This window comes from Bubalus bubalis, chromosome 24 (assembly GCF_019923935.1).
Source record: "Bubalus bubalis isolate 160015118507 breed Murrah chromosome 24, NDDB_SH_1, whole genome shotgun sequence".
Taxonomy (NCBI): domain Eukaryota; kingdom Metazoa; phylum Chordata; class Mammalia; order Artiodactyla; family Bovidae; genus Bubalus; species Bubalus bubalis.
Window position 1 is genome coordinate 19646267 of NC_059180.1, and position 27604 is coordinate 19673870.

General features: G+C 44.2%; 1 protein-coding gene across 5 annotated transcripts in view; it reads left to right on the plus strand.

The window, feature by feature from the left end:
- The window catches only part of ARHGAP17 (Rho GTPase activating protein 17), a 101684-nt gene extending 74573 nt beyond the window's left edge, over window positions 1–27111 (plus strand). The window contains exons 14-22 of one of the 5 annotated variants that reach the window (XR_003106489.3): window positions 1047–1160; window positions 3586–3677; window positions 5891–6050; window positions 8023–8256; window positions 10238–10401; window positions 17011–17604; window positions 18713–18760; window positions 20498–20546; window positions 26046–26186. Coding sequence is in view for 4 of the 5 variants with exons in the window: in XM_025275231.3 (XP_025131016.1) it covers window positions 1047–1160; window positions 3586–3677; window positions 5891–6050; window positions 8023–8256; window positions 10238–10401; window positions 17011–17604; window positions 26046–26176 (1489 nt within the window). In the remaining variant the exon portion in view is untranslated. Of the gene's footprint in view, window positions 1–1046; window positions 1161–3585; window positions 3678–5890; window positions 6051–8022; window positions 8257–10237; window positions 10402–17010; window positions 17605–18712; window positions 18761–20497; window positions 20547–26045 lie in introns of all 5 variants that reach the window. The other 4 variants (XM_025275233.3, XM_025275232.3, XM_025275231.3 and 1 more) reach the window with 4 other exon arrangements.
- Window positions 27112–27604: the final 493 nt, after the last annotated feature.

A 27604-nucleotide genomic window follows, 5' to 3' on the forward strand; every position in this document is an offset into this window, starting at 1 on the left:
CATGGTCAAAATTCAAAGATGTACAGTGGAAAAAAATCTCTTTCCTCTTCTTGTGTCTCAGCCACCTACTTCCTCTCCTGAGAAACAATCTATGTTTTCAGTTTCTTGTATGTCCTCTCAGCAAGAGTTGATAGATGTAGAATCAAATATATATACATATATATGTCTACATACATATCTACAAACATTTCTGTCACACCTTTCACTTTTTTTTTTTAAACCAAATGGCAATGTATATTATGTTCATCATTCTCCTCCTTGCCGTCTTTGCTATAATACATGTCCTGGAAACCTCCATATCCATATCCATATCAGTGTGTAGTAAATTTTTATGGCTACATAGTATTCTACTGTATGGATATGCTATGATTTATTTAATCAGCCCCCTCTTGGTAAATAGTTGGGTTTGTGCTTAATTTTTTGCTTTTATAGTGCTATTCTTGTACCTGAGAGTATATGATAAATTGGACATTTTCATAATTAGGGCCTAAAGCATTCTCATATACAGTTTCTTTTAAGCAATAAACCTATACTTGTATTTAAAATCATGTTTGTAAAAAAGAAACTATGTTCACATTAAAAATATATTGACCCCACTGTTAATCATACTGTAATCTATTTCAGGGTAGAGAGATACGGCATAAAGGAAAAACAGATTAGAAATATATAGCACATAGAGATTGAATCATTGAGGTTTGCATTTGAGCTGTTTTCCCATTCCAAGCTGTGAACTATCTGTTCCCTGGGACAAAGAACACGTACTTATGGAGAATGAAATGGCAACCCACTCCAGTATCCTTGCCTAGAGAATTCCATGGACAGAGGAGCTTGGTGGGCTAGTCCATGGGGTCACAAAGAGTGGGACAATAAAGGTTACTTCAATAACAAAAACAAAACAAAACACTTAACCCAAGGCAGCTTCAGGTTAAGTAACACCGTGCAGGTAGCATCTGTGGGATCTGGGGCTGAGCACCCCCTGGGCAGGAAGGTACTGCTCCTCCAAGTATTTCAGAGTAGATGCTTTTCTTCTCTCTTTTGTTCCGTAGGTATTTAATCAAGTTCCTTGCGAAGCTTGCTCAGACCAGCGACATTAATAAAATGACCCCCAGCAACATTGCAATCGTGTTAGGCCCTAATTTGTTATGGGCCAAAAATGAAGGGTGAGTAACCGTTCCCTGTATCCTATTATCTAAGTTCTGCTTTTCACCTGATGGGAAGGGTAGACATGAAATTCACTTCTGAAGTCGATCTTTCCCTGATAGCCAACTTTCTCAGACCTTACTGTGCGCTGGGTCCTGTCCCACATGCTGGTCACACAAAGGTATAAGAGACTTTGTCCCTATCCTCCAAAGACCCCAGTCCTGGGCAGCCAGGCAGGTGAACGGTGATCATGCAGTGATAAGCTCCACACACACATCTCTGCATCCTAGACGTTATGAAGGAGGAACACAGCTCGGGCTGAGTCATTCAGGAGGGGACGGCACTTGACTGATGATGGATGAGTGGTTTTCCATGGGTAGGACCTGAATGAGCCGTGGCACAGAAGGCATAAAAAGGCCCTGGTCTCTGTGTTTGGGGGTGAGGGGTGGGGTGCATCATGTGGTCTCATATAGCTTGAGCACAGGGGTCATGAGGCTATGGGTGAAATTTATGGAGCCACTTTATGAAGGGCCTCATGCATCTTGCTGAGATGTTAGCAACTTATTTTATGGGTCATGCTGGGAAGAGGGCATCAAGATTTCTCAGCAGAAGAATCACTTGAGCAAATTGGATTTAGAAAGATTATTTGTTGGCTCTGAGAATTGTAGATTGACCAGAGGAGAGGTATCTAAGAGGTCAACTAGAAAGCGTCTGGGAAACCACTCATGTTGACATCTGCCACATAACCTTTTGAAATTGGTGATCTGTCCTCATTTTTACAGATGAGGATGCTGAGGCTTAGAGAGGACTAATAATTTGCTTATTGCACAGCAGGGAAGTGGTGGGGCCCACAGGATCTGTCCTTAGCTTTTACCACTCTTCCCTGCCTCCCCTCACTTCTCTTCAGCTTTGTAAAATCATGAATGGTTCAAGTTACCATTCAAAAAATATAAGGACTTTCTGAATCAAAATTTTTCTATCTTTAATTCATCCATTTCCTTGTGTTATGCCCACTCTTGTTTTGGAAAGTATTTATAAAATTATTTACAAAGATCCAACGTCATAAAGCAAAAGATAAGTGAATATAAAGGCTAACTACATAGTGCATCGTATCCTATAGCAAATAAATTCCAAGGTAGACCAAAGAGGTAATTATAAAGAGTGATGTTGTAAACATAGCAAGTTAAAAAAAAAGTAAATAAACATAAATGTGTCAGGTAAATATTTATTAGCTTTGAGCATATAATGTAAGAGGATTTTATAAGCATAAAAGCAGTTTAGGAAACAGATAAAGTCAAAAAGCTCCTTAAATAAATAGCAATTCACAAATGGGGAGGGAATTCCTCTAAAAATATCCAGATATATAAAAAGGTCTTGAAATCAATAGGTAAGCAATACCTCCTCAAAAAGAAAAATTGGCCAAGAATACCAGTGAATCGTTCCTCCCCGGTGCTGAGGTTCTAAGGCAGGAGAATCAGAATCCAGGTGGGTGGAAGGGAAGTATGAACCAGAGGGGAGGGTGATTTTCAGGCAGAATTTGGATTTAGATCCCAACTAATCTGGAATTTGAAAGGAGCTAGAACTTTCACGTGGTTGGAAATCAGAGCAAAAGTATTCTTCCCAGTGGAAAGACAGGTTCTAGTGATAAAAGGAGGGAAGAAGTAGGTTTGGGACAGTCGGATGTGGGATCCAGTCTGTCAGAGATCCAGTGTCCTCCTTTATATGAAAAACCTCAGGACAGTCCTGACACTGTAAAAATTGAGTGCAGTGAAGAATCTGAGGCTCTGAGCGTGGTTGGTGCCCAGTAAATGTCAGGCCCTTGCAGCCCGTCTGCTGTCCTGTGTGCTGACTCTGGACTGGATGTGAGTTCCTTAACAGCAGGAACAACAATTCTTCTTTATTTTCCTTCTTGTGAGCCCTGGCATTCAGACACTGTCAACTTCTGAACACGCACCTTGGGACCAGTCCACATCTGTATGTGACAACCTTAGTTGTGTAAACCTCTGTGTAAACGCAGAGCCCAGGTCTTCTGTGTGATAAGAGACACCCCGAAACACCACATACGCTTGGCTGCATCATAGCCATGATCACCATTGTATATGTGATCCAGGGTCTTAGACAGTGTGACTCCCACAGGCAAGAGTATGGAGTGGGAAAATGCAGGCCTGTCCCCAAACAACTGAAAACCAGCATTCTGAGACATCACTGGGGACTGACTTACGTCATACTTGTTAGCACAGACTAAGGAGTGACGGCCAAGTTAGGGTAATTTTTCTTTCTGGGTGATCACTGCCACACTCCTTGGCCAGAGCCTGGTGGATCTCATTTTTGCCTTTGTACTTAAATGTTTTATCCTTTCAATATAATTGAATTGCCCTGACTCAACCTGCAGAAATTAGAAGCTGCCCTGGGGAGGTGGTTTAACTTTGTCAACTTCCTTTGCAGAACGCTCGCCGAGATGGCAGCGGCCACATCCGTCCACGTGGTTGCAGTCATCGAACCCATCATCCAGCATGCCAACTGGTTCTTCCCTGAAGGTGACTGCCGCTCCGATTTCATCGACACACTGATACACAACAGTAGTATAAACAGTCTTTCTTTGTTGTTTATCTTTGAAGTTTTCATTGCGGTAAAATACACATAATATGAAATTACCGTTTTAAGTGTACAATTCAGAGGATTAACTGCATCCCCAGTGGTGTGCAGCCACCATCATCTGTTTCCAAAGCTTCTTCACCATTCCAGACTGAAGCTCTCTGCCCACTGAACGATACGTGTACATTATCTCTGCCCCTCAGTCTCTGTAACTGTTAATACTGTCCTGCTTTCTGTCTCTGGGAGTTGGTGAGGGACAGGGAAGCCTGGCGTGCTACAGTCCTTGGGGTCACAAAGAGTCGGACACAACTGAGCAACTGAACTTTCTGTCTCTGTGAATTTGCCTATTCTATGCATGTCCTATAAGTAGAATCATAGAATGTTTAACCCTGTGTGTCTGGCCTGTTTCATTTAGCATAACAATTTCAAGGGTCATTCATCCATGTTGTAGCATGTGTCAGAATTTCATTCTGTTTTAAAAATCTGAATAATATTCCTTGTATGTATAAACAGCATTTTGTTTATCTGTTAGCCGACTGGTGGGCACATAGGCTGTTGGCACCTTTTTGACTATCGGTAATTGGCCACTCTAAACATCGGTATACGAGTATCTGTTTAATTCCCAGATTTCGGTTATTTTGGGTACATATCCAGGAGTGGAATTGCTGAGCTATATGAGAATTCTATGTATAAACAATCTTAAGGAAGCAAGTGCATAAGTAATCCCATCACATTGCCTTTACTTTTTCACACTTCTTTTTAGACCCTTGGCATTCCTGTTTTCACACAATAGTAACCTCACTGTTGGGTATTTCACTTTGTTTCACGGCACACGGAGTCATCCATTCAGCCAGTGTGTGTTGAGTACTCGCTAGGTGTATGTGTTTGCTGGTGAGAGGTGCTGTCTTCCCTGGAGAAGGAGACCTGATCGTCAGAGAAACTCTAACACATGACACCTTTGAAGGAAGGTGGAGGGAGGATTTGACAGACTCAGGTGTCAGGCACAAAGGGCCAGGGATGGCTCTATAGAAGAGGTGACGCTGACATGCAGGGACCCTCAGGGGTGCAGGGCCCCCTTTCGGGTCCTGGTTGGGAGTCTGGCCCTTCTGCCCCAGCTTTGCCCGGAGCAGCCCAGCTGTCATCCTCTGGAGTGAAAGCTCCTTGAAGCCTGGTCAAGCACATCTCTTCTCTGTCTTTTTTCTTCATGGTCATCTTTCTTCTCATCTGTCTCTTCCCCTGAGTTCCCGCCATCCAGAATCACACCCCACTCATGTAAGGATGCATAGTGAATGTGTGATGGATAAGTGATAATTGGCATTTTGCCCAGGGTTTCCTTTTTTTTTTTTGGAGGGGGTCAGTGTTCATTGAGGTGCAATTTGCATAAATTAACAACTGACTGTACAATGTAATGATTTTTAACAAATTCATTCAGTGTGTACCTGCCACAATGATTATATAGACTGTTTCCATCATCCCAGAGAGTTCTTTCATGACCCTTTTCAGTCATTCCTATCATTCAGCCGGTGGCCATCATTCATCTGCTTTCCGTGTCTACAGTCTGTCTTTTAAACATTTTTATATAAATAAGAGTATGGAGTGTAGTCTTTTGTATCCGGCTTCTTTCATTTAGCATCATGCTATTCAATAAGTTCAGTCGCTCAGTCATGTCCGACTCTTTGCAACCCCACGGACTGCAGCACCCCAGGCTCCCTGATCATGCTTTTGAGAGCCAAGATTTCTTTTGAGAAAACGAGTCTTCAGAACCTGCTATAGACAGTATGAAGTTGATACCGCCCTTTTTATCTATTTAATATCAAGCTGTAAATATCTTAGTTTTTTCTGTTTCCAATAAGTAGTCATCCATGCTCAGTATCCTCTTCCATATTCCATGTTTTCTTTTAAGGAAAGAGAAAGCAGGGGAGTTGTGTAACTTGGATTCTGAAGCATACCCCTCCCTTAGCTCTCGTTTTCTTACCTTACCCCCCACCTTGGTTTGGGAAACTGTCCTTAAGAAGATGAGGTGCCTGGGGCTTCCCCTTGTGAAATAGTGAGGGCTCGTGAACGAGAGGAGTCTCCTGTCCCAGTGGGGTGTCCTCCAGCTCTCTTAGCCCCCGTGTGCTGTGTCTCATGTACACATTTCTTTTTCTTCCGGCAGAGGTGGAATTTAACGTGTCAGAAGCGTTCGTACCTCTCACCACCCCAAATTCCAATCACTCATCCCACACTGGAAACGACCCTGTCGACTCGGGGACCCTGGAGAGGAAGCGGCCTGCCAGCATGGCGGTGATGGAGGGGGACCTGGTGAAGAAGGAGAGGTGTGTTCAGAGCTATGGATCTTCACAGTGGTGGGAGCTGGCACAGGGAAGAGGCGGTGGACCCGTGGTCCCTGGTCCTGCCTCAGTGGACCTGTCTTTCGGGAGCGACTCAGTGAGCACCCAGGCCTGTCAGAGTCCAGACAGTTTCAGGAACTCGGCTCTAGTTCGTTGCAAACATTAATCTGCCCCGACAGGAGGTGTGTAGCCGCCAGTTAATACTCGTACCTGGCGCGTCCAAGCTTTGCTTGGTGGTCTGTGATGAGCCCACACAGTAGCATCACACACATGTTACAAATTCACCTAAATGTACTTGATTGGAGAAAAAGAAAAAAAAGAGTTAAATATTGAGGATGTCTGTCCAGGAGTGAATATGAGAACAACCCACCTCTCATGGTGATCTATGTGAGCTGGTGTCTAAAGACACACGTTTTTGGTATAACTTGGTTCCTCATTGGATGCCAAGCATAGAAGCCTCAGTTTTTGCCAGTTCTGGAAGAAAAAAAACTGTGTCGGACTTAGTAAGAGGCAGTACTAGTCTCTATACTAGGCTCGTTGGGTGATCTGTGGGATTTTCAAACGTTATTAAGACTATTTGTGGTTTTTGCCTTCAGATGCCAATCTGTCCGACATGTATGCTGAAATGCTACTGTGTTTACCAGTAACGCTGGGTTAGGAGTTGCGTGCTTTTCTCATGTACATGCAATAATCTTCCTGGAAATAGTTTTACATGAAAACTAAACAACAAGCTCTTATTCTAACTGCCCGCTCTTAAAGTGAGGTCTGTTTTTTTGTTTTGCCTTTTTGTTGTTTGTTTTTAAAACCCATGGCAAAGGAAAAGGCTTTACTCTTCTGTTCTGCCACTCTGGAGGCCACGTTTATTATGTGCAGAAGCTTCACTCCTCTGAACCCACATTCACACACGCAGAAGAGCTTCCTGGTGACAATGTCCTTCGCAGAATTAGCTTTTGTGTATCTGAAGTTACAGACTGCAGTGTTAGGGTCTAGTTAGCACGTGATAAAGAGTTCCCAGCCATCTTCCTGGATGAATTCTCCCCACCAGCTGACCCAGTAACCACAAGCTCAGGCAGCCATATAACTCTTTAATCTTTTGAACTGGCCAAAAGGGTTAAAGTTCATACACCAGTGGCTTCAGTAGAAAGTGAATCTTCCTTCTAACCTATCCTCCAACCACCATCTCCTTTCCCAGAGTGAATGTTTTTCCAGTCCTACACATCCGCTCAGATACATTCTTTGCATATTTACCATCATTTCTGGGCTTCCCTGGTGGCTCAGTGATAAAGAATCTGCCTGCCAATGCAAGAGACGCAGGAGATGTGGGTTTGATCCCTGGGTCAGAAAGATCCCTTGGAGTAGGAAATGGCAACCCACTCCAGTATTCTTGTCTGGAGAATCCCATGCACAGAGGAACCTGGTGGGCTACAGCCCATGGGGTCGCAAAAGAGTTGGACGTGACTTAGCAACTAAATAACAAACAGCGCGTCCTTTTGGATATATTCTTTGCATACGCATAGACCTAAGTTTGTACATCTCAGCTTAAGAGGTGACGTAAGGCTGTCTGACTTTGCTGCTGGTGGCACTTCTGCACTCAGCTTCCCCCTTGATGGGGAAACACACAGATTCCAGGTGATGGCCTCGTGGAAATAAACTATGGAAATGAACACGCTGTCATGAGGGCGCTCACTCAGGGTGAGGCCTGCGTGTTTGCTTTCAGCTGCTCACACCCACTTTGAGAAAGGACGTTGGTCAGTACCAGGTCCAGGTTTAGAGCCCTGTTACTCCGTGCCTGGGTAACAGGAGCAACCATTCATCTGGTCCTTGCCGCTTCATTGCATGCTGGGCAACTGGGGTGGCTGTCCTCGCGTGTGGGGTTTAACGTGTGGGGACCGACGGGCGTCTGTGTCAGTGGTCGGCTCGCATGGTGTGTTGCTCACTGTTTCTTCTCTCTGTGTAGCTTTGGTGTGAAGCTTATGGACTTCCAGGCCCACCGGCGGGGTGGCACCCTAAATAGAAAGCACGTATCCCCTGCTTTCCAGCCACCACTCCCGCCCACAGATGGCAGCACCTTGGCTCCAGCGGGCCCAGAGCCCCCTCCCCAGAGCTCTAGGGCCGAGAGCAGCACAGGGGGTGGGACTGGCCCCTCCTCTGCAGGCATTCTGGAGCAGGGGCCCAGCCTGGGCGACAGCAGGTAAGGAGGCCAGCTTCTGCTGGCAGTGGGTGCCAGACACCCCAGCCTTCTTGCAGGTGCTGGCCTGCGGGCATGGCCTCCATGCCCCAAGGATCACTTGGCACGGCATGAACCATCTTTGCCTTCACTTCTCCTGGCAAAGGATGGAAAAAAAGACTGCAAATTGCTTGCTTCCTTTCCTGTTTTCAAAAGAAAGCAACATTTGTTTGCATTCTTTACCATACTGCTTTAGGGTTGGGAAGCTAGAAGCCAATAAGTGTCTCACAGTCATAAGCCTCTCTTACCTGTTTCATGTATACTCGTTATTCACATAGCATTTGCTTGTTGTCATCCAGAATGCTAACTATAAATGTTGGACTGTAACAAGTTAGTAAGATAATTATATTCCTCGCATTCCTTCACTCACCCATTCATCCATCCATCCAATCAGATGTACTGAATAACTGTGCTGGACCCTATACTGAGCATCCCCCCAGCCCCCTGACTTTAAGTCTTGTAGGGGAGGTGATACATGAGTACAAAGTAGAAAATAATGGTAGATTTTCTTTGGAGGCTCTTTGGTTACTTCACCTTTTGATTAGCAACCTGGAGTGGACTGTGAATTTATAGCAGCTTTAAGGAAAAATACCTTTGACCTGGAGACCTTTATTGAATTGGCGTGAACTCAGTTCTCCACTCTGACCTGGGCAGATGGCCACGAGAGGCCACTTGAGGTGGTATGTTGGGTGGTTCAGAGCTGGCAACTGCTGTAAAAGATGAGCCCCTCTTGTACATGCTAACATTTTTATTGTATTTGGTCTACCTCGGCCACCTATAAAGCACTGAACGGTCATATATCAAGTAAAATAAAAGATAAAACAAGGATGGCCTGTGAATCGTGCACTTTTTTCCTGCCCAGAGGTGACTTTGCCTTGGGGGAGCTCCCTCAGGTCTTCTCCTTTGGTGGGGAGAGACTGCTTGTCATGTGCAAAGCGTAATGAGATGAGAATCTCATTAAATTCTCATAGCTAACTGAGGGCTTTGTGCATTCCTACATTCCTTTCTACCAGCATAATTGAAGGAAATATACCTCCTGGTTAAAAATAACTAAGGCTTCAAACTCCCTGGTGCTTCAAACACACATTGTAAGCTCCACCTTGGCCTGTCCATAACTGCTGCCACACAGGTATTCATTTGGGCCTAAATCTTTTGCTTGGAGAAAAAGTCTTAGCAGACTCACACATTTTCATTTACCTGCAGCGTTCAATTTGTTTTAATCAGGCAAAATATTTTATTTAAGACAGAAATTAGTCTTCACCGCAGAAGGACAAATAGGATCTCCGTCATCAATTTGCTCTTTGTTTTTTGTGCTCTGTAGATATCTTGGGGTACATCTCATCAATGGCATTTACCTTGACAAATTGTAGCTGTAAAGTTCAGTATAGAAAGTTCTGAGCCAGGGATGAGTGGAACCTCAGATCTGATCTCTACGCCACTATTAACCCACCCTGGACCTTGAGTAATCATTTAGCCTCTCAGAGTTTCTCTTTCCTGCAGGCCAAATTATTGATAATAATTGAGCACTTGATCATTTAGCGTAGCATTAGTGTTTTGCTACTCCATTTGCTTAGTTTGTCCAACGTGTATGTCAAAATGGTATTATTTTGAAGTCCAAAAACCCTTTCATGTCTTTAAATGTTGCCCAGTTTAAGTACAAGCTCATTAGAACTTGAAATTTCTTATTGATTGCTGCAAAATGGCCTCTCGTGATTTTTAAGTGACAGAGTAATTGGAAGACCATCTGGTGCCATGAATCTCAAAATCTGTGGTCTTGGCTGGCACCAAATAGATACCAGCTTCAGACCTGAGTGAGCTATTTAAAAGTTCAGACCACCTCCTTGCCTGCTATGGGGAAAACTAGTGGGAATCCCATACTTTACAGCATATTTAGCTTTTCTAGCTGGGAATGCTTGACATCTAACGTGGCTTCTGCTCCCCATAGTCCTCCAAAGCCCAAGGACTCTGCGGCTGCGCCCGCGCCTGGGAGGAACAGCAGTCAGGCGGCCCCCAGCCCAAGCCAGGCCCAAGCGGCTGCCGGCTCCCATCAGCTCTCTGTGGGCCCTGCACACAACTCCGCCGGCCCGAGCCCTCACACTGTGCGCCGAGGTAAGTCCCCACCACCTTCACTCGTGCCCTTGGGGAGGGACATGCACACCTCCCTGGGTCAGCGTAGTGGTCAGGCTGAGAAGTTCTCCGGCTGATGGTTCCACATCTGTTGTAAAGTGGCAAGCAGAAATACCAGTCGTTAAGGAAAAGAATCCTTAAGGGAAGTGGAAAAATGGGGAGCAGGCAAACAGACCTTTCAGAATATGTTTGAGCTACCAAGCCTAAGAGACAGTCGTTTCTCCAGAAATGCTCCCTGTTTTCCAGGAACCTGGTGTTCTAAGCCCTCACTCTGTTTTCGGAACCACAGCCTCTGTCCCAGCCAGGCTTCCTAGGCCTGGGAGCCCCCAGGCTCTCTGGATTGGGCTCTGGGCCTCTGGGTCCCCATTCACATGTAACCTGACCTGCTCCCACCTGTGCCACTGTGGTCCTCACCCCCGCAGGCAAGGACATGGCTTTTTTTTTTTTTTTTTTAAATGAAAAATTCTTTAAATTCTGTAGTGCTTTACAGTTTTTTCAAAAGTTTTGCACACGTGATTTAATATAATCCCATAATAACACCCCTTTTTTCCATACCCCTTTCTTGCCCCTCCCTCTATCCCTCTCCCTAGTGGTAACCACTGGTTTGTTCTATGTATCTTTGAGTCTGCTGTATTTTTGTTTTATTCACCACTCCGTTGTATCTTAGATTCCATGTAGAAGAGATACCATACAGGATTTCTCTTTCTGACCTATTTTGCTCAGCATAATGCCCATCAGGAGGGGGATGGCTTTAAGCCACAAAGCTGAGTGCGTCATCCTGGCTGGAACTCTCAATACCTTCCATGCAGACCTCCCACCAGGCACCCTGCATGGCCTGGCCACGTGGTCTAGGTTGGCCCCTCTGAGCCCAGCTCTTCCCTTGTCCCCTTACTGACTTCAGCCTCACTAGTCCACTCTCTGTTCCTCAGATGCACTAAGCTTACTCCCTCTTTAGAGCTTCTGCACATGTTTTCTCTTCTAGAACATTCTGTCCCACATCTTCACATGGTTCCTTCTTTTTTATTTTATTGGGGTCGGAGCACATGAGATCTACCCTCTTAAATATTTGTGTATAATAGACAATGCGCTCTTCAGTGCATAATACAATCCTGTACTGTAGACACAGTGATATACAAGAGATCTCCAGAAGCTGCCTAACATGACTGATACCTTATGCCTGTTGAATACCAGCTCTCCATCACTCCCCGTCTTTACTCCTGCCCCCAGTCCCTGGCAACGCCCATTCCACTCCTGGTTCCAAGAGTTTGACTGTTCTTGATACCTCATGTAAGTGGAATCAGTTAGAATCTGTCCTGTGACTGGCTTGTTTCACTTCGCATCATGTCTTTAAAGTTCATCTGCATTGTTATATATGACAGAATTTCTTACTTTTTGAAGCTATTCCATTTTATGTATATACAAACTTTTTAAAGTCCAGTCATCCCTTCTCAGTGTAGTAGGAAAAAAATTTGGAAGTAATTTTTGATGCAAATAAAGTATAGAAGATGCATATCCAATACACTAAATACTAAATTTAAAAAATCAGGAGCCACTTAAAGGGCTGATATCCTGTTCATCATAAAACTGAGATAAAAATTAGTTGTACTAAGAAATACCTTTTCACCTCGGGAAACATGACCATTTTTATTTAAAGAAAAAAAAATCCAGTTATCCATCAATGGGCAATAGATTGTTTCAACATCCTGGCTATTGTGAATCATGCTTCAGTGGACATGGATGTGCAAACAGTCTCTTCAAAATCCTGATTTCAGTTCTTTTAGATAAATACTCAGAAGTGAGATTCTTCAATCAGTGTGGTAGTTTTATTTTTAATTTTTTTTAGGAGACTTCATTCTGTTTTCCATAATGGCTGTACCTATCTACATGTTCCCACCAATAATGTATAAAAGTTCCAGTTTTTCCATATTCTCACCAATGCTTGCTGTCTGTTGTTGTTTGATATTAGCCATTCTAGCAGGTGTGAGGTAATATGGCGTTTTGGTTTTGATTTGCATTTTCCTGATTGTTACAATGTTGAGCACCTTTTCATATGTCTGTTGGCCATTTTTATGTCATCTTTAGAGAAAGTCTTGAGTCTATTTTAAAATCAGGTTATTACTTATTCTGCTGTTGAGTTGTAGGAGTTCTTTATATATTTGGGGAATTAACACCTGTTCAAATACATGATTTTGAAATTTTTCTCCCATTCTGTAAGTCGCCTTTTCATTCTGTCGACTGTTTCTTTTGTTGCTTTACCAAAGCTTAGTAGTTTGATATAATCCCACACATCTATTTTTGCTTTTGTTGCCTATGCATTTGATGTCATATCCATGAAACCACTGCCAACACCAGTGTTATGAAGCTTTCCCCTTGTGTTTTCTTCAAAGAGTTTTACAGTTTCAGTTCTTACATTTAAGTCTTGGATCCATTTTGAGTTGACCTCTGTGTTTCGTGTAAGATAAGGGTGCCATTTCATTCTTTCACATTTGAGTATCCAGTTTTGCCAGTATTGTCTGTTGAAAAAACTATCCTTTTCCATTGTGTATTCTTGGTACCCTGTTGAAGATCAGTTGGCAGTACAGACACAGATTCATTTCTGTGCTGTCTGTTCTCTCCATGCTTCAGGTCTCAGCTCAAAGACTTCCCCAGTGAAACCTCGCTGACCACCCAGTCTGAACTGAGGACCACCACTCACATAGGTCATTCTCTTATCACATCACTCTATTTCTTTCAGAACCTTTTTCTCCATCTGAAATTTTTAAATTTGTGTTTTAACATATTGCTAGTCTCCTCTCGTAGCTCACAGAACTGGGATCTTGCCTGTCTCACACACTCCTATATTCCTAGTCCTGGTCCCGTGCCTGTTACAGAGTGGATACTCAAATATGTATGGTCTGGGAGTTAGAGAAGCTTGAATGATTCAGATCTTGGGATGATTTTGCTCTCCTCCCACCATCTGGGACATCTGGCAATGTCTAGAGACTTCTTGCTTGTCACATCCAGGGAGGGGAGTGGTATTGGCATCTAGTGTGTGGAGGACCAAGATGCTGGTAAACATCCTACCATGTGCGAGACAGCCCCCCGCAACACAGAACCATCTAGCTCCACATGTCAGTAATGCTGAGACTGAGAAACTCTGGTCTACAAAGAGGCATGATTCACTGAAGATGTTTCTAAAGCCAGTTAAAGTCCATGTGAATCAGGCTACCCTATGTCTTAACTCCAAACTACATTTATTGGAGTATGGATGATCTTCAATATAAAATGACATATATATATTTTAATATTAAATTTGATATAACTTTAGACTTAAAGGAGAGTTGCAGAGATAGTGTAGAACAGGTGCACATAGTCTTCACTGAACCTCTCTTAAATTTTTATATTTTTATAGAACAACTATCAGATCAGATCAGATCAGTCGCTCAGTCGTGTCCGACTCTTTGCGATCCCATGAATTGCAGCACGCCAATTCCCTGTCCATCACCAACTCCCAGAGTTCACTCAGACTCACGTCCAACAAGTCAGTGATGCCATCCAGCCATCTCATCCTCTGTCGTCCCCTTCTCCTCTTGCCCCCAATCCCTCCCAGCATCAGAGTCTTTTCCAATGAGTCAACTCTTTGCATGAGGTGGCCAAAGTACTGCAGTTTCAGCTTTAGCATCATTCCTTCCAAAGAAATCCCAGGGCTGATCTCCTTCACAATGGACTGGTTGGATCTCCTTGTAGTCCAAGGGACTCTCAAGAGTCTTCTCCAACACCACAGTTCAAAAGCATCAATTCTTCAGTGCTCAGCCTTCTTCACAGTCCAACTCTCACATCCATACATGACCACAGGAAAAACCATAGCCTTGACTAGACGGACCTTTGTTGGCAAAGTAATGTCTCTGCTTTTGAATATGCTATCTAGGTTGGTCATAGCTTTCCTTCCAAGGAGTAAGCGTCTTTTAATTTCATGGCTGCAGTCACCATCTGCAGTGATTTTGGAGCCCAGAAAAATAGAGTCTGACACTGTTTCCACTGTTTCCCCATCTATTTCCCATGAAGTGATGGGACCGGATGCCATGATCTTCATTTTCTGAACAACTATAGATACCCGGAAATAACTCTGATACAGTGTTATTAGCTAAACTTCAGGCTTTGACCACATTTCCCCAGTTTTTCCACTAAAGTTCTCTTTCTGTCCCAGTGTCAATCCAGAATCCCACATTTCAGTTATTTTTTTAAGGTGTACAGTGTGATGATTTAATACATGTATACACTGTGAAGTTATTACCACAATCACAAGAGGTTAATATCCAAGATATATAAGAAACTCATACAGTTCAATAGCAAAACAGAATATCCCATTTAAAAATGGGCAAAGAGTATATTTCTGAGTTCATTTTCTTGTGTTATCATCTCTGTAACCAGGACTGGGGAAACAGAATAAATAACAGTTTTGCTATTAAAAAATCTTACGGAGGCTCTCCTATAAGCCACCGTCGTCTTTGTCTGCATCCTAACTGATGCTCAAGGGAAGTTAGGTCTTTTCTACCTGGATTTCAGGTATAGCCCTGGAAGCGAGGTTGAGATTCCTTCATAGCCCCTTTAGGAGTTTTTCCTGCGTCACAGATCTCAGGTTTCGTCACAAGAAGAGTCTGAGCCTTTGTGCACCGTCCACCTACCTGGCTCAGCCTCCCAGCACCTGCGTGGTGGGCTTAGACGAGGCCTGCCTTCCTCCCAGCCTGGCCTCCATGCGGGACTCGGACCTTGTCATGCTGCTCTCATGCTTTCTCTCCAGATTCCCTCTACACCCTTAAATGTCAGGAATGATCTTTTATTCAGCATGAATATGTAGTTAATATTGTTTAGAACAGAATGCTGGAAATTTTTCTTTTTAAGTTGCTTATGATAACCAGAGTGCAGCTCATGTTCCAGATTCCTTTGTCAGTGGGTTGGTTGTTTCTGTGGGAAAAGATCTTCCCATTTCCAAGGTCAAAAGTTCTATCAGGCCAGCAGAGCAGACTTTATTCCTTTTTTATTCCTGAATTCTGTACCTTATGAGCAGGGAGCCAGGCAGCGTAGAAAGGAAGAAGAGAGACAAAAAGAGTCCGAGGAGGCCACAGGACATGGTGTGAGCCTCTGCTCTGCTCTGTACTGGCTGTGTGACATTTTACAAACACTTGACCTCTCTGAGCCTCGGTTTTCTGGACATGAAATGGATATGATAATGCCTGTCTTGCAGTGAGCTTATGAGACTTAAATGAGACAGTCTATGTAAAGGGCCTAACTTGGTGCCAGTCACGTATTAGGTGAATGATACACCTTCATTTCTTCCCTTTGTTTCCCTCTTACTTTCTTGCAGGATTAGAAGGATCTCAGCAGAATTTGAAAAAATGCTAAAGTTTCTCCTTTCCACCCATTTCTCCCAACCCCACACCAGCTCCAGACTTGTTTTTTTCTCCTACCCTGCCATCCTTGGTACCAAATTCCCACCCCCAGTGATACTGATCTTAGCTGACGTAGGGAGTAGAGTGATGCAATTCAACTCTTGGAACTGAATCCAAGGCTATCATCCAGATTTATACTTTTATCTAGAATATATCTATTAGCACAAATGATTCTGGAATTTGTAGAATTTCTGTTAATAATAAAAATATATCATGCCCTCTAGGAGATGAAACCTCAGGGCAAGAGGTCCATGGTTACATACAGGTGGCCCAGTCGTGCTTAGAGACCCCCTTAGTGTTCTTGGAGAAGAAAATGGCAACCCGCTCCAGTGTTCTTGCCTGGAAAATTCCATGGATGGAGGAGCCTGGCAGGCTATAGTCAATGGGGTCGCAAAGAGTCAGACACGACTGAGCGAATAATACTTAGCTGTTCTTAAGGTGCTTGACTCCATGTAAGTGGGTCAGCCTCTGTTAACTGAGTTTTCTAATCATTCAGCTTTTAAAATGACAGATTTTTAAAGATCTATATGTGTACAATGTACTTTTGTAAAAAAAAAAAAAAAATAGCCTTTTTATTTTGGAATAATTTTAGATTTACAGAAAAGTTACAAAGGTAGTCTAAGAGGTTGGGTGTACTTCTCACTCACTTTCCCCTATAGTTAACATCTCCCATCACCAGGGTACTTTATCACGGCTGTGAAACCAACTCTGGTACATTACTACTAACCAAACTCCGTATTTTGTTCAGATCTCACCAATGTTTCCTCTACTGGCCCCTTTCTGACTCCAGCTTGTCCCCACCCCCAGGACAGCTTGGTGGCATTTAGTCAACACCACCTCTCCTTACCGTTTCTGGACTGTGACAATTTCTTAGTCTTCCCTTAGTTTTTCGTGGCCTTGACAGTTCTGGGGAGTCCTGGCATTTTGAAGACAGTCTGTCAATTTGCGTGTTTCAGATGCTTTTCTCATGGTTAGGCTGACTGTGGGGTTGGGCGAGGAGGACCACAGAGGGGAGGTGCCCCTGGCTGACATGGGGTTGGGAGTTGGGGCAGGTCTGGATCTCACCTGGCTTACATGGTGAGGTTAAGCTCGGTACCCTGGTCCAGGGGGCTTGGCCATCCCCAGCGCTCCGCTTCCTGAGAGATGTTTTTCCTTTGCGCAGCTGTTAAAAAACCTGCTCCAGCACCCCCGAAACCAGGAAACCCGCCTCCCGGCCACCCCGGGGGCCAGAGTTCTCCAGGAACATCTCAGCACCCACCCAGCCTGTCGCCAAAGCCGTCCACCCGCAGCCCTTCTCCCCCCACCCAGCCTCCGGGCCAGGCCCCGAGCCAGCCCTGCGCCACCTCGCAGCTCTCAGCACCGCGGAGGTACTCCAGCAGCCTGCCTCCGATCCAAGCCCCCAACCACCCGCCGCCGCAGCCCCCCACGCAGGCCGCATCGCCGTCGGCGCTCACCAAGCAGGGCAGCCAGGGCCCACCGGCGCCCGGTGAGCCTGGACTCGAGCAGTCGTCCCACACCCCTCCCCAGACTCCAACGCCCCCCAGCACTCCGCCCCTTGGAAAACAGAACCCCGGCCAGGCGGTGAGTAATCCCGAGACCGCACAGCCACACGCTGGAACCTTACCGAGACCGAGACCAGTACCAAAGCCAAGGAACCGGCCCAACGTGCCCCCGCCCCCTCATCCTCCCGGCGCACACGCCGCCGGGGACGGCAACCTCAGCATCGCAGCTCCCACCGCCTCCAAAATAGTCACAGGTAAGTGGGAAATGGATTCAGACAGTTCCCCTTGCCAACTCTACCTTGCTTTATTACTATTCTCCTTCATTTAGGCTTCGATTTTACATCAGGGGTTGGCAAACCAGGACTGTGGGCCAAATCTGGCCTCCAGGTTGTTTTTATAAATAAAGCCTTCCATTTGTTGACATGTTCTTTCTAGCCACTTCTATGCTAAAACAGCAGAGTTGTGTCGCCCTTTGGAAAGTCGTATACTTCCAGAGCCTTCAGATTTCCTACCTGGCCCTCAGGTTTGCCAGCCCCTGATGTGTAGGGTCACTATGTTTGAGAACCATCTACGTTTACATTTTCTAGGTATAATGACCTCATCCAAGCGGAAGGTATTGTCCAACTCGAGCATGATATTCATTTCTTAGTGAACTCCTCATTAAAATGTTCGTTTTCTTTTTAAGAGTAATTTAGAGTAAGTGAAGCATTTCAGGTATAATCTTAAAAAATATGTTTTATGCTAAACTGGATGCTCTCAGCAGGGAGATTTGAGACGCATGAGAATGCCAGCCTTTAATGGCAAGGAACAGAAGAATCGAGATTTCCTTTTAATTCTATGGAAACCTGTTTTAGGTATTGATGATTATACAGATTTTACCTCTCTCATGGGATATTTTTTATTGGCAGTCTGGAACATGACCATTTATTTAATTGTGATTTTTTTTTTTTTTAATTTCCATCTCAAGTGCTCTAATTTACTGTTTAAGGATGAGATGGATGGATTTTTTTTTTTTAATGGTTTTAAAAATGGTAATTAGTAGCTTTGAATAATTTCTTAGAACAGCCTAGTTTTACATTTTCCTAAGTGGAGCTGTTTTTAGAGAAGTAGCTGAAATATACCTCTGGGCCCTCCAGCCATGCTGAATGACATCTCTGCTAAAAATGAGCAAAGGATACATCCCACCCTAAGTGACGAGGGTTAACCGTCTAGTTTCTTTTTTGATAACTTTTTTTCCCCCAGGAGTATATTGCGTGATTTACATGTGTTATAAATTGTGAGCTTTTTTTTTCTGATGACACCTCAGCTTTTATTTAAAAAACAAAGCCACATTGGTTTGTTTGTTTGTTTGTTTCCCAATAGATGCCCTTCCTAGTGCCCTCACAGGTGGGGAAGGTTTCCAGGAGTAAGGTCTGTAATCCTCCCCAAGCAGCTTGCCCGCAGCCCCAAATGCTCCTGCTTAGCCATGTTTTGTATACGTGCTTTTGACTTTGTGCTCAAGAGCAGCCATCCAACCCCCTGCCATCCATTCTCTAGCAGGTAGACATCACTCTTGTTTATAGAAGCACTTTGAGCTGCAGTGCTCCGAATTTGAGATGTAGGTGTCAATAGATCTCGAGCCCAATTTCAAGCCGCTCAGATAAGAATACTAAGAAATGTTTCCTTTCTTTTTGGTAAGCTTTTCCCAAGCGTCTGCTCTGCTCAGTGTGATTTCCCTGTCATTGATTGGCTCCTCAGCATCCAACCAAAGAGAACTGGGGTGCTGTTAGCCCAGAAAATGGCGTCCCTTATGTCTTGAGCTTTAATTTTGAATTAACTGCATGGAGCTTCTTAATTCGGTGTTTAAAATTCTCAGGATCCCCCATCCCCTCCAAAAAAGTTCTTTCTCCAAAGATCCCACACTAAATTTCTTTGCATTCTGGCATGCTTACATTTTGCTTTCTTAAACCACATGAGCTTTTTGAAAGGTATTGTGAGGCTCATCTGAATCTAGCCTTTAGGTCCACGCTTGGACGGCATAAGGCTCCCATCATATGTCCAACTCAGTTCTAATCAGCTGACCTGAGCCTTAAGCCTTCAGTGGGCTACTTAGAGTTTTCCCAGCTTTGGCCTGAGGAAGACTTTCTGTAAAAACCAGAAAGGGAAAACAAGAACTCAATCTTTCAACCAGTGGAGGGCTCAGGTCTTATTCCACCTTCCTGACTCCTGGGTAATGAACCCAGAAGTCTGCAGTTACCCAGTTGGGTGTGGAAATCACAGAGTGAAAAGACTAAACCCTAATTAAGGCTGAGCCTTTTAACACTTTAATTCTTGTGATACATCAGAATTTTATTTCCAGATCTGCCCTTTTCTTTAGAGGAAAGACTACAATCAGAATTGTATCTGCTCTTCAAAACCATTGTTATCCGGGTGTTTTTATTCCAGAAACTTATTTTATTGATGTGCTAGGACACTGTAATGTTCTGTACTTTAACAACTGTCAGATAAGTGAAATTTGATATTATAAATACTTTCCCTAGGATATTAGCTAAATATTGTAAAAATCAATCTGTACTTTGAATTCTCCTAACTCAAGAAATTCCAGGTCACCATATCTTTGTTTTACAGAATTAATTTTTAATTTCTTCAAATCCCCTGAATTGCCATTAGAAGTACATAAAAGGCCAGCATTTAGAATTTACAAATACGCTTGTGTTGATCATGCTGCTGTTAACCAATCTGGAATTCAGTCATTGGGTTTTTCAAGAAGAAGAAAATGTTTTAACTTCCCTAGACAGGTAGTCCTTTATTATGAAATCATGTTTTCACTTGGAAATCTCTAGACAGACGAATTCCTGAAAACAGGTTATTCACTGAGAGCATTTAATCTTAAAAACTGATTTATGGCCTGGGGATTAAGATAAGCTCTCAGGGGAGATTCCTGATACCAAACAGGTTTGGCAGTCAATTTTTGGCAGCTCAGCACCAGAGAAAGGAGGGATTCTGCTGTCCTTCTGAATCTCTTCTTAATTGTTAACTCTAGAAAGCAGTAGGAAAAAAGAGCCATAGGATTTTAGCTTTGCAAGGAAAAGAGTTTTTACATCTTGCTGTTTTTAAAGTAATAGATTTTAGAGTGTTCTAATCTAAACATTTCATTAAATAATTTAGATGTATGACCTGCCATATTCAGTAAGAACTGAAATTGGAATATTTAATGGTAAGGAAAAGGCACCTGATTGGCCAAAGCATTGTTGCTACTTGATGATCATGTCCGCGCACTAATGCCTGAAGTTAACCGTTCACTCTAACCCTGCCTGCTCGCACCCCCACTAACCGTGCATGCACTGAGGGAGGCTGGCCTTGTTCATGCTTGCTGCCAAGGACTGTGAGTGCTGTGTTCACACACCCGCGTCACCGGGCTGGCCGTGTCACCTGCTCAACTTCTAGTCTTTTCTGTTCCGGGCAGGCTTGAGGGGTAGTGAAAAAACACACTAGAACCAGACATGCCTGAATTCGAATTTCAGCTTTCTGTGTAACAGCGGCACCGCGGCACCGGGTTGCTCTGTAAAATGGTGACATCTGCGAGAGTAACTATCCAAGGCATTAGAGTAGATAAAATAAGAAAAGGACCGTACAGTTCTTAATATACAGGGGGTCTGAGTCAGTGGTAGCTATTTATTATCATTTTTATGGAGAAAAAATAGATAATCAGAGTTAGGTATTAGATTCGTATGTCACCATTTTAAAGACTCACATGCCCGGATCCAGACATGTCAGGTCTGGAGCCCAGTATTTTGATCCCAATGTGCCACTTAGTAGTGGGTTGAAAAGACAGTGCTCTGGACTAGAAGATATATATATTTTTAATTGGAGTATAATTGCTTTACAATGTTGTGTTAGTTTCTGCTGTACAAGAGCATGAATCAGTTATATGTATATATATATCCCCTCCGTCTTGAGCCTCCCTTCCACCGCCCACCCCACCACCCCTCTAGGTCATCAGAGAGCCCTGTGCTGAGCTCCCTGTGCAGGAATGGAGTAGAAGATATTCTTAATTTAGTGAGCCTGAAAGTTAATTTAGTAAATCATTCGTCCACTGCACAGTGGTAGAACCAGTCACAATAATCATCATCAAACACTCGACACTTTGCTGGTTCTCATAGCTTTTGCTTTTTAAAATTAAGCATTTTTTTTTAATAGCATGAAAGTAACGTATTGGGACTTCCCTTGTGGTCCAGTGGTTGAGAATTCACCTTCCAACGTAGGGGATGCAGGTTCGATCCCTGGCTGGGGAGCTAAGATGCCACAGGCCTTGTGGCTAAAAAACCAAAACATAAAACAGAAGCAATATTGTAACAAATTCAATAAAGACCATAAAAATGGTCCACACTAAAAAAAATTTTTTTCCAAAAAAGTAATATATTAAAAAAATAAATAAATATGGATACTAAAGCAAATTGGGAAATTAGAAACAATAAGAAATCACCCTTCCATAATTGAAGAAGTCCACTATTCATATTTTATTTTTTCCTTCTAGTTTTTTTTTTTCCTAAAAGGCAAAGGGATGCATGATCATAATTGTTTGGCATACACAGAGTTTGATTTTACGTTTTTATTTTACTTTACATCATGTGCTCTTTCTTATATTATGATATAATTTTTATAACTTTATATGATATGCTATTTCCCATGTTATAATGTAGTTTTTCAATGACTACATGATATTTCATTAAGCAGATGTTTTATTGCTCACAGTTGGACATGTAAGTGGCTTCTGCTTGTAGTTGCATTTTTATTTTTAATAAGTGGATGTCAGGATCATGTCAAGATAAACATCCAGTGAGACCAGAACAGGCGCTCTCCTTTGACTGAAATAATAAAAAGTTGACTCAAAGTCGCTTGCAGATGAGTAAGCCTCTCCCAGCCCTAGAAAACTGATGAGGATTATAAGGAAGTCATTCCCTCAGACTCTAGCTTAGAGAAGGGTTTAATGGTTGAGAGGGGGGTGGTTCACCCTGTACTTGTGCCTGAAATGTTTAATTTCAGGTTTGTGTTTGGACCCCTTAACATGTCAGAGTGGCTATCAGAATAACCTTGGCCTTTCTGAAGGGCAGGTTTATCACTTAAATCACTACTAAATATTGTTGACGTGACAGACTTCCTAGGACCGTACCCTAACTGTAGAATGCCAGTTCCCACCCTCAGAAGGCCCACCCTTAGATGTGTGTGTGCGTGCTCAGTATCTCAGTCGTGTCCAACTCTTTGAAGCCCCATGGACTGTAGCCCACCAGGCTCCTCTGTTCGTGGAATTGGAGGATCCAGGGTATGTTAGTCAGAGCCCCAGAGCAATGGTGAACCACAGGCATGGCATTCTACCAGCAAGCAGAGGCTGTGACTTGGCCCTCTTGCTCAGCCTTCTTATAATACTTTTCATATGAACTTAACTCCAAGAAATATGCTCAAAGACCAGCCCATCTTGGAGTGCGTATAATGAAAAATGATGCCTTGCGTAAATCCATAGCCAGAAAGTTTTGAAGATGTTTTTTTAAAAAACATTGACGGGCTCCTATAGGCATCTTTCTAAAAGAACCTTTATGTCCTTTGCAAATAATGAGCCGAAAGTCTTTAAGTCACTAAAGACACTAGTGACACTTTAAGTCACTAAAATGAGCCAAGAGTCTAAGCCTCAAGCCATTATCTGCTCAGGTGCTGTCTTCTCTCCCAGGCCCCTCTTCCAGGGGCATCTAGACTCCTCTAGGGAGGTGGAGAGGCCTTCTGCAAATTAAGAACCAGGCTCCAGAGCCCAGCCAGTCTGGCTTAGCTCCTCCTTCCAGGGCTGGCTGTGTCCCCTGGATCAGAGAGCCGAGCCCCGCCCCAGACTCCCCCTTGCTTATCTTATGGCGGAGTCAGTGCCGCCTTGGGGTGATCTCACGAGGGTTCAGTGTGATGCTGTGATGTGGTGACGTGTGTGGCGCACTCAGCACCACACCTGGAAAGTAGTAGCTGCTCAGTAGCTTCGGCCACTGGGATAAAGATCTGTCTCTTTCTGAAAGCTGGCTCTGCACACATGCCGTGATTCTTACTGCTTTTTGTGTGTAAACAGATTTGTAGTTTTCTTTCAAGAAATGGTTCATACAAAAGTGAGATGGGGGAAATCCACCAGCCTCAGGCAAACCAGGCAGGGTGAAGTAAAGGAATTTCCTCTATGTCCCACCACACATTTTTCTTCTAAGTATGTAAGTAATGTGTGTTCATCCTAAATAGCTAGAGAAATTCAGAAAAGTCAAGTCCAGAAATTATTGGTGATGTTAAAAAAAGAAAAAGAAGAAAAATAACAAGTTTGTACTCTGAAAAGGATCTGTTACTGATAGGTGTTACGTTTACCTGTAAATAGAGATACTGATCAGTAGAAATCTAACTCATATGCACACTCCCTTTGCATCATGCATGTCAGTTCCACAGTTCTGTGTAAAGTCTATGAGCCAAGAAGTGGCACTGGCTGATTGTCCCATCTGTCTTGTTGGGTTAGGATAATGGTAAAGGGGTTGAATGTGCATTGAGTTTGTTGTATCAGTGTTGTCTTCAAGACATGGCCACTTCTTTACATGAGGCTGTCGGCAAAGAGGATTAGAAAGATGGCTGGACTAGATGACTTTTTATCTATTCTTCTGTCCAGACAGACAGACAGACAAACAGCCACAACGTTTATTGAATATCTGCTATTAACTCATCACTGTTCTGGGCACTAAGGATGCACTGTAAATAGGACAGACGTGGTCCCTGCCCTCGTTGACTTTCATTCTGCTGAGGACAAATCTGAGACACTGTATTCTGTGTACATAGACCACCCTTTCCTGTACCTTTACACAGTGCAGTTCAGCACCACTCAGTTGACTTTACGATTCCCATAAGACCTGAGCTATCTGAAATGACACACAGCACCTCAACTCTTTGACACCTTGGCACCTGCATAAATTCGGATATTCACCTGAGTTATGGTGCATAGCAAATCTCAAGGGATGGTCTGCCAACCCAGGAGTGACTGAGAGAAAAGGGGTACCCCAGGAAGTAAGTAGACCTCGCACCTCAGAGCTGTAGGGATGTGTCAGAGCAGGAGTCTCAAAGAAGTGAGCCTCCCAGGATACAACTGCATTTGCCAGTTCTGCCTATGTGGATCAGGAGTGGCTAAAACAGAAGTACTGTTTAGTACTGTTTTATTACTGTTGAAAGCAGCTTCTAGCAAGGGCAGACTGCACAATAGCCAGTACAGAAAAGCAGCTCTAAGCATAACAGGAAAACCCCACCACACGTCCCCCCTGCCGCCCCACCACCCACTTCCCTGCTCCCTACATGACTAGCTCTAACCTGGCAAAAGGAAACTACAACACATCTAAACATCTCCCACCTCTCTTCCACTGCCCTAAAATCCCTAACAAGGCTCATCATTTGCTAGAATTCACATCTACTAGAGAAACAAATTTTTCAAGACCGGAAGGCCTGTCTCCCCAACTTAGCCATGGGCTTCAACTAAAGCTGTGTCTGACTTGTTCACTCTTGCATCCTCACAGCTAGAATGTGGTAGGTGCTGAGCAAGTATTTGTTCATGATGAAGGAATCTGAGACCCACCATCTCACTAGGAAGAGGGCTGTGATTGGTTCAGGTGTCTTGTGAGCAATCATGGCTTGAGGACCATGTATTTGCCATCTCACTGAAGGAGTTCCAGCCAACGTAATAAGACACGAAAAAGGAATTGGAGGTATATAAGTATTAGAAATGGGCTTCCCAGGAGGTGCTAGTGGTAAAGAACCCCCCTGCCGATGCAGGAGATATAAGAGACACGGGTTCAATCCCTAGGTCAGGAAATCCCCTGAAGGAGAGCATGGCAGCCCACTCCAGGATTCTTGCCTGGAGAGTCCCATGGACAGAGGAGCCTGGTGAGCTATAATCCACAGGGTCGCACAGAGTCGGACATGACTGAAGCAATTTAGCACGCGCTTGCACAAGTATTAGAAATAGATGTGAAAATTAATATTTGTAGGAGATTTGGTGCTCTGCCTCAGTGATTGTCAGCCAGGGGTGATTGTGCCCTCCCACCCTCTTCCCAGGAACATTTGGCAGTGACTAGAGATATCTTTGGTTGTCAGCTGTGGGAAGGAGAGCTGTGTGCCATTAGCATCTCACGGGTTAAGGGCAGGGATGCTGCTGCTCAGCATCCTACAGTGCATAAGACAGCCCCACACCCAGGGTGATCTGGCCCCACATGTCACTAATGCCAAGGTTGAGGCCACAGCATTCATTAATAACAGGAGGAAACTCACCAGCCTCAGAGGAGGGAACCCTTTCCAGTGAAGCTCAGCCCTTCCCGCAGCCCAGATGTTGTCAGCAGATTTCAGTTAATGCCTTAGAGCTATTGGTAGGAATAAGGTCTCTCTTCCTCAGTCACAGCAAGCAGATCCTTCCAGGGTTGCATCTCTGAGGATTGCCGTGGGCTCCCAGAAAGGACCACCAGAGCCAGGTGGTCTGTGCCATGTGGCTGTCCCTGGGGTCTCCAAGGCTTGACTCAACTTCTTAGGGCTAACGGTGCCTGTAGTAGGGGAGTGTGTGTGCATGGGCTGACTCTCAAACTCTCCAGCTTCTCTCCTTCTCAGAGAACCTCGGTGGCCTCTTGGGCATTTCCACACCATTGATACCATGTCTCCTCATGTTTTTGTCCAGACGCCAATTCTAGGGTTTCAGAACCGCTTCGCAGCATCTTTCCTGAAATGCATTCAGACTCAGCCAGCAAAGACCTGCCCGGCCGCATTCTGTTGGATATGGACAATGATACAGAAAGCACCGCCCTGTGAAGAAAGCCACACCCCACCCTTGACCCCTTCCACCCTGGCGAGTGGAGCAGGGGCAGGCAGATGTTGATCTTCATAGACCAAACAGTGAGAAGCTTTCAGTGAAGGGGAAAAAGAAAGGCCTCACCATGCTGGACGTGGCCTTCTCACAGCCCCAGGAGAGAGCAGAGGCTGACACTTAAAGCTGGATGACCTGTGTCTTGAAGAAGTTGGCTTTCTTTATATGGGAAAGAATCATGCCAAAAAATTTTTTTTTCTTTTTTAAAGAGAGATACCTACAGTGGAAGGTGTATCCTTGCCGAGACATGTGTTGGAAGCTTTTGTCCCTGCTGTTCACACAGGCAGCACCATCGGCAACTTGGAATGAACAAAGAGCCATGCATTAACACTCTATTTAATGAAGTACATCCATTATGCTCACCTACTTCCTGCTGCTTGGACTTTGCTTCTCATCTATCGCAAGGGAGTTTCCTCTCCTTCAGACATGCTGCAGAATCATTTTGTATGAAGTATGGTCTGTGTCTCCCCGACCCCTCAGAACCACGAGCATTGGGGGTGACTGCTGGATCTGTCACCTCAGCAAACTGGATCGCCTTGTGCCTTGTTGGATTGCCAGAATGTAGACAGAAATGTACTGTTCTTTTTTTTTTTTTTTTAAACAATGTAATTGCTACTTGATAAGGACCGAACGTTATTCTAGTTTCATGTTTCATTTGAATTAAATATATTCTGTGGTTTATATGAAAACTATCATTCTTGCAGGCAAAACTGTGGATTGTGTGTGTGCATGTTGTCATCTGTCACTTAGCTACAGAGAACTGTGGATGGGGCACTTCCCTGGCAGTCCAGCAGTTAGGAGTCTGCTCTTCCACTGGAGGAGGCGTGGGTTCCGTCCCTGGTCAGGGAAACTGAGATCTCACACATCAAAAAAATTTTTTTTTTTTTGTTTAAAAAAATTTTTTTAATTAAAAAAAATAAAGACTTGTGGATGGGACAGCCGAAAGTCTTAACTGTGAACGTAGAAGTTTGAAAGGGTCAAGAGCAAGGTCGCAGCAGTGAGACCCGCCCCCAGGGGACCCAGAGACCTCCCAGACTGGTTCTCTCTCATCGAATGTTCCAGTGGCTGGGCTCTTCCTTTGCTCTTCTTACCAGTCCTGATTCTTTTTCTTGTCTGGAGACACTTGTCCAGCGACACTTAGACACTTGGAGGCCAACTCTCAGTATCTCAGCCCCACAGGCTCAGTGCAGGAGGCAGAGCCATTCATTACCTTCCAGGGAAATCCCTCTTCTAGTGACCGGAAAGCACTTCTTTCCCAGGATTGAAATAACCTGGGAAGAGTGGATGCAGGACTGGAGCAAAGTGAGGCCGATTGGCTGGACACCTATTGTGTTGCTAGTGCCTCCCTGTGGCCCAGATTTGGCATCGTCTCT